Raw genomic sequence first — 7,500 nt, 5'->3', positions numbered from 1 at the left:
CTCCACTGTAAAGCTTTGTACTCAAATCCAAAAAAGAAGTAGCACTTCCTGGCAGCTTCACGCCTTTGGCATTGTGTAGGTTGAGCTCGAAGGGCTGGTTTAGTCCTGCTGGACACGTTTCCTTTGCGATTGGACAGAAGAAGAAAAACTATATAGGAGGATACCGGTGGAGTAGACACACCTGAACCTCCACCTCTGTGCTGTCATGGAGCTGACGATGATAAGGAGGAGGAGGAGGATGGTGACGGATAAAGATGTTTTTGAAGTGAGTGCAATATTCTGGTGCTAAAGAGCGAAGACCTCCATGGAGGAGACACATCACAAGAGAAGAGGGATGGAGGAGAAAAGAAGGGATGGAGAGAAACGGGGCAAGGAGGAAAAACCGATGTGAAGGGGGGACAAAGGGAAAAAAGTGCATCCATCATAAGTGTTTTGTTTGTGTGTGTGTGTGTGTGTGTGTGTGTTCCTTGGTTGTTTGTTTATTTGTTCACTCAGTTCAGTCTCGTCTTGCTTCTGTCTGTACTTTAAATCAGCCGGCATGAATGATCAACACAAGCAGAGTTCTGTGCCTTACTGTGAGTGTCGCAAAAAACTCACAGGGTACCTGCACCATCACGCCCTCTCATCCTTCTCCTCATTCTCTCTTCATCCCTCGCTCTCTTTCCGGCCTGTGTGTTTTTCACTCTTCGCACATCCGTCATCCCTCTTGTTCTGTCATTAATCATTCCATCAATCTTCCCCCTCATCCCATCTCTCTCTTTCTCTCACTCACTCCCTCTCTCTCTCTCTCTCTCTCTCTCTCTCTCTCTCTCTTCATCTCTCACTCATTCCAACCCAGTCCAGTGTTCAGGCACCTCTGTTTTGCATCCTGAGTGATTCCATCATGCCGACGCCTCTTCCTATTCCTTTGCTCCATTCCGCCTGATCTTTGATCTCTCCAAAGTGACACCTTTTTATCTTTTTGTCATGTCAAGCGTATATATTTTATTATATATGTCCAAAAGCGACCATAAGCATCCTCCAAAGCACTCCGAAGGGTTTTTTTTTTTTGCTTGAGCCAAATATCAATCAAGTCTTCGGACTCCGGGAAGGGAAACCTCTAGCGCCTCCCGATGGCTTCTCTCACTCTTTCTCAAGCTTCCTTTGTTTTGAGCTCTTTTCTTTCTTTTCTCTTCTTTTTTGTGTTTTGTTTTTAAATCATGAATGTGTGTGTGTGTGTGTGTGTGTGTGTTTTAGTGTAGGTGTTTCACACAAGGTGTGTCCGACACAAGCACTCACTGTCATCTCGAACCTCACAATAAGTAATATCTCCATGTTTCGCCTCCTCATCCTGCATAGCACAGCAAAACAATTAATAACAATAACAATAAAAGTATTTATAAAATTAAATAAAATGTATTGGAACACGCAGGCAAACACCAGTTTTAAAAGGGCTTCTCTATTAATGAAAGGATTGATGTAGGGTTAGGTGATTAGACAAGGTCGGGGGTCACCAGAAAGAGCTCCACTTGGAAGACTTGCGGAGTCTGCTTAAAAGAGGGGAGCGCAGTCCTGTGACACATTTGTGCTATCTCTTGTACCCACTCTGATTCTTGTTTTTTTTTTTCATGTTTTTATTCTGATATTTTTTTTTTTTTTGTAATTTTAAATTATAATGTGTGTGTGAAAATTCTGTATGGATCCATTTAAGCAGTATGTAATTTTGCGTTTTGATTGTGCTTTTGTTGCACTCGTCACAGCTGCAGGTGTGGATGAAGCTCTGCTTTAACGGGGGGTGGACGACCATCCACATGACAGCCTCCCCATATCCATTAGCAAATCCTGCTGCTTTTACTTGTGTTGAATGGGTCCTGTTGATCCATTTCATATGTGTGTGTGTGTGTCTGTGTGTGTGTGTGTTAATCAGTCCCATGATAGCAACGGACTCCTCTTGCCGAGGCTCTGATTGGTTATGTCTTGAACACACATACTCACTCATACACACAAACACACACTCACTCATTGTAGTAGCCATGCTATGGGCACACTAACACACACACACACATATACACGTACATACACTGACCTCTGGAAAGAGTGTGGATGAAGGCCACAGTGGCAGCAGTGACAGGCAGGATCCTCTCTGTAGCTCCAGAGCTCCAGAACCCTCCAGAGAGCTCTAGAGTGTTGTTCTCTCATTGTCCTTACCTGTGACTCCCAAATCTGCCTGTAACAGGAACACAGTTCAGCCACATCAGCAGAGGTGCTGCTCTTTGGCGCATTATGTTAAAACTAACGGCCATCTATGGCAGAAGGGCTAAGCTCTCCCTCACCATTGTTGTAATGTCAGTCAGATGTCTGTTTATCACACACCTGATTTAAATGGTGTGTCCAATTGTCCAACATCCTAGCCTGTGAGCTTCCTACTGTGCTGCTGACATGAAACCAGGGTGTGTGCGTGTGTATGTGTGTGTGTACACACAGACCTCCTCAGTAGTGTTTTCATGCTTTGTCTGTGTGTGTCGCTGCAGCCTATTTTTAAGGATCTGCGCACAGAAGTAGGAGAGAGCACCTTGCAGTTCACCATTCCAGCCTCATGGTGGTGCTGTGCATCATCGCTGCATACTGCAGCTGCATTTCAACTTTCCATATTTACCTGACACTCCCTTTCTCCCCATGTTTTACTTTGCGGTTTTGACCATGTGGGTTGTTCAGAGTATCAGTGCATTTCATTTTCTTCAGTATCATGAAGAACATTTGAAATATGCTCTTTTTTTAATGCACTGGTGTCACACTAGGCCTACTTGTATTTTGAATATATGTTTTGCTAGCTTAATTTGACATTTGACACAGCCACACATCACATGTACTGTGCAAAGACAATGTTGTTTCGTCAGTGGTCCACTTATTGCAATATATATTTAGCTTGTCTTCATGTCCTCATTCTTGTGAGTTGTCATGGCGACCAACATTATGGCAGCAAGCACTCAGCGAATCTCCCAGTTGCCCTTTCAGCGTAAATAAACACAAACACATGTGTGTACTCCAATTAATGGTCATTTCAAACACAGAGACCTCCTCATGGTTCAGTTTGACATTCCTGTTTTCTCTCTTGTCTGAGGTGTCTCTTGAGTCGCTCCACCCTTTTGGTCACCTCATCGTAGCCCCACTGTATTGGTCTGCAGTTTGCACTGCTGTGTTATCGTCCCTCTGTTTATGTTTCGGTACTCAGGAACAACTTAATGCAACAGTGGTGGAACTGAAAAGATTGAAAGAGCGAGAGGAACTGAAGGATAGCACATGTGTGTGTGTGAGGGAGACTGTATCTCCAGGCTGTAGACAGTGCTGTTACTGTGTGTGTAGGGGAGGTGTTTGAGGTGTGCTGCGTCACGCTGAGGTCCTCTTGTTGACAAATAAAGAAAAAAAAAGAAAACGATAGCTGTAAATCATGCTCTGGAAGTTTAAAAAAGGCATCTAAGAATCAATATTAATAAAAAAGATATATACATTTTTGGTCGTCGTGGTTGTTTCAGTGATTACATCATTGTGTGTGTGTGTGTTCAATCTGTCGTATGTGCAGTATGAGGGCACATGCAGCCTTTCCTGAGAGACTTAACCTTCCCTGTGAGTGTGGCCTGCCACCCCTATTAGACTCTTTTTCTACAGTTGTGAACTGCTTAATGTTGTGCATAAAGTGCACTGTGAAGCTTTTAATGAAATGACTCAAGTTTCAGCAACATGAGAAGATGGGGTATATAGTTTAATTGTTAAGGCGGGTGGCTGCCTTCAGGCAGACAATAACTTTGTCTTATTTATATAGCACATTTTAAACCCAAATGCTTCACTATAAAACAGAGTAAAACCAAGATCCCAGGCTTTTGTCTACACACATGCACATGAATGCAAAGACTACAACACCTATATCCACTGGCCCTCCATTCACTCAGTGGCTCATAAACCGCCCATGTCAATCGGACCCAACGTTGTTTAATAATATTCTTTGTATTCATCTTTGTATTCATTCAATATAAAAAGGTATACCAGCACTGAACAGAGAAACAAAAACTTAATTGTTTGAATAAGCACTAAGTGAGGCTTCCAGTTTTTTAGTTCTATTTTGAGTTTCCAGTGATGCTGTATTGCTACACAATAACCATGGGAACACTGAGACACAGATTTAAAAATGGATTTCTAGTGGTTCTCACTTTCAAGAGACATCCATGGTTAGGAAGTTTCCACTCATATCTCTTTCTGTTTGGAAGGTAGTTGTTTCTATTCTTATTTTTTTGTGTATAATATACACTACCAGTCAAAAGCTTTAGAACACCCCGATTTTTCGGTAGAGACTGTGCTGGCCACTCCATGTTTTCAATCTTAGCATCTTGTTCTTTTTCCTAAGGTAGTTCTGGCATAGCTTCACTGCAAAAAATGAAATCTAACCAAGTGTTATTGATCTTATATTAAGATTAAAAAATGTATTTGGTATTGTTTTTAGTATGAAAAGACTTACCTAGTGCTCTCCCGTTAGATCATTTTGACTTAATTTAAGAAGTTTAACTTGTTTTAAGGAGTCTTATCAAGACAAATTTGCTCAACGCACTGGCAGACAAATTTGCTTGTTTTTAGGACAAATTTGCTTAATGCACTGGCCGACAAATTTGCTTGTTTTCAAGATGAGTTGTCTTAAAATAAGTCAATTTTTTTTTAATTAAGTCAAATGATTTCACAAGAAAGCGCTAGGTAAGTCTCTTTTTACTGAAAACAATACAAACTAGTTTTATTTATCTTGATATAAGATTAATAACACTTGGTTAGATTTTGTTAGATAAGCAGTTTTTGCAGTCGACTTATGTTTTGGGTCGTTATCTTGCTCTAGGATGAATCCTTGACCCGGTGGTGTAGTCTATGTGATACACAAGACTACGCAGTATACCCACTTAAAAAGCATCACCATATACCCACTTGAAATAGGCAGGATACGTATTAACATTTGGACTTGATCACAGTATACCCACTACAGCGAACAAGACTACATCACAATATACCCACTACAGCTAACAAGACTACACCACTGCCTTGACCAACTAGGCGCATACCAGAGGGTACTGCATGGCACTGCAGAATGCTGTGGTAGCTGTTTTGATTCAGGGTGCCCATCTCTCTGGTCAAGTCACCGACCCTGGATCCAGCAAAAGCGCCCCAGACCATCACACTTCCTCCTCCATGTTTGACAGTTGATGTTGCACTCTGAGGAACCATCCATTTGCCTACTCTACGGTGTACCAAAATCCTGTGTGTTGAACCGAAATTTTGATTCATCAGTCCATAACGGGTTCTTCCAGTCTTCAGTAGTCCATGGAGGTGTTTCATGGCCCAGGCCTCTTTTTCTTATTCTGACGTCTTAGCAATCGTTTTCTTGCTGCAACTCGACCTGTCAAACCTGCAACTCGAAGTCTTCTCTTCACAGTTGAAACTGAGACTTGCTTACTACAACCCCTATTAAGCTGTGCTTGAAGCTGTTGTCCTGTGTTTCTATTATCTACCTGTGTGTGTGTGTGTGTACGCATGTGTGTGTGTGTGTGTGTGTACGCATGTGTGTGTGTATGACGACCAGGCTGTGCTTGAAGCTGTTGTCCTGTGAGCCGCCTATCACGCAAGTTGTTGACTCTCAAAAAACGTGTCTTCTGATTCTATTAATGTACATTATTTTTCAGTTTTGGGTAACCTTACCTTTTTTTAGCCTCTGGCAGTTCCGCACTTACATTTGTACCATTTCAAACTATTCACTGGACTTGAACTACTTGAGTTTCAATTAAAAAATGGACAAATTGGGGTGTTCTAAAACTTTTGACTGGTAGTGTACCATCAGAGTTTGGGGCTAGAGCCTTTAAATGTATTTAACGTTCTAAAATATTTCACATGCTTAATTTTTCATTTGTTTATCTGCAGGGTCTTGTCATCATTGAAAACATAAAGAGATATCCGCACACTGTTATATAAGCTCCCAGAGTGGTTTATTAATTAACCACTCTGGGAGCTATAACACTATGTGGGTATCTCTTTAATGTTTCATATGTTGACTCAGCCTTATGCCTGGCACCTGTTTATTTTTTTGTAGATGTGTGTGCACTTTCATTCAATGCTTGTCATCATTGAACCATGGGATATGTGCTCTGATGTTTGTAAAGAGCACTGAGACAGAAGGTGGTGAATATACACTACATACTGTGTGTCCGTGTGTGTGTGTGTGTGTGTGTGTGTGTGTGTGTCTGTCTCTGTGTGTGGGTCCATGCCATTCACTAGAATTTACTGTGCTCTATCAAAGCTGAATTTCTGATAAGCCACCGGATTGCTATCTTCATTTTCTTTCAGCGAATTTGTTCTGGCCAATCTGTTGTAGACAAACAGACCTGCAGCCTGCTACTTAGTGCTGAGGTCTCTGTCCGTTTGTTGCCCCTCCTGGTCTTGGCGCAACACTGGTTGGCTTTCGAGAAGGATGGGAGGAGCGTTTGAAATGGAGGAAAGTGTGCCAAAAATGTACACCAAAAAAACAGGCCTTTCCAGTTCCTTTTGAACAGTCCTATCCAGAGCTACAGTCAAGCGTGCTCAATATCCTTCTCCCTGTCACTCACATACCCTCTTCAAGCAACAATGAGGATCGCCTTGGTTACCATCGCCATGACGATGCTCCTTCTCCAGGAGGTCAAAGCAGACATCCAACCACAGAAGAACTTTGACGTGCAGAGGGTGAGTATCCAAGCCATCGTCTTTCCCTCACGTGATCAAAAGAGTATATATACTTATACTTAAGACAAGAACAGGAGGTCAAAGAGATGCATTAGCGTCTTCAAAGATATTACTATCAATGTCTTTAACACAAAGATATTACTATCAATGTCTTTAACACAAAGATTGAGGAGGTGGACCTGAGAATGACTTTTATCTGTATTTGTTGCTAAATGTTGACAACTGGGCGTCACTTTTTATGTCCTGCTGTTTGTGGAGGTGACCGGGTTATTGCCCAGACTGTGGTGGGCAGGAGAGCACACTGTTGTTCAGCTGTGCTAGGGGAAGAGTTAGGACAACACTGACAAACAGAGAGCAGGCCAAAGGTTGTCCCGCCTGACCGATGTGTTGTAACGGACAGAACATGGCTCCTATCCCAGGCTATCGCCCTGTGCACACACACATCAAGTCCTAAATCTCAGATCGAGGTGTGTGTGTGTGGGTGTGTTTGCATGTGTGTGTGCGCGTGTGCGTGCGTACGTGTACTTTTGTATCATGAATCATGAGATTCCCAGTCATAGCCTGAATTGTCTTCCTGAGGGTTTCCACAATTACACTATGCACTGAGGAGTCAGGGCACAGGGCTACCTGGGAGTCCGAGTTACACAAGGAGAAGGGGCAGATTGGACCGGGGTGGGGGGGGGTGATCTTTTGGGCCATTTGCCATCTGCATTGGCATCTAATTTAAAATACAATCTGATTTTTAAATGTATGCATAGTTCACACTGTGTGTGT

At 42.5% G+C, this 7,500-nt stretch overlaps 2 protein-coding genes across 5 annotated transcripts in view; both read left to right on the top strand.

Moving 5' to 3' along the window:
* slc27a4 (solute carrier family 27 member 4) overlaps nucleotides 1-364 on the top strand; it is a 25,447-nt gene extending 25,083 nt beyond the window's left edge. The window contains exon 13 of the mRNA XM_076283900.1: nucleotides 1-364. This exon is cut by the window's left edge and continues 1,379 nt beyond it. The gene's annotated coding sequence lies outside the window, so the exon portion shown is untranslated.
* A 6,038-nt stretch (nucleotides 365-6,402) lies between these two features.
* ptgdsa (prostaglandin D2 synthase a) overlaps nucleotides 6,403-7,500 on the top strand; it is a 4,209-nt gene continuing 3,111 nt past the window's right edge. For 2 of the 4 annotated variants that reach the window (XM_076283210.1, XM_076283208.1), the window contains exon 1: nucleotides 6,403-6,726. In XM_076283210.1, the coding sequence (XP_076139325.1) occupies nucleotides 6,631-6,726 (96 nt within the window). In that variant the 5' untranslated portion in view covers nucleotides 6,403-6,630. The remainder of the gene's footprint in view (nucleotides 6,727-7,500) is intronic. The other 2 variants (XM_076283209.1, XM_076283212.1) reach the window with 2 other exon arrangements.

This window comes from Alosa pseudoharengus, unplaced genomic scaffold, assembly GCF_046254945.1.
Source record: "Alosa pseudoharengus isolate Yale_2024_CS ecotype anadromous, Long Island Sound unplaced genomic scaffold, YU_APseudo_1.1 YU_APseudo_1.1_scf_14, whole genome shotgun sequence".
NCBI classification, from domain to species: Eukaryota; Metazoa; Chordata; class Actinopteri; order Clupeiformes; family Clupeidae; genus Alosa; species Alosa pseudoharengus.
Note: the sequence above shows the minus strand (reverse complement) of the source record. Positions and strands in the feature narration are given on the sequence as shown.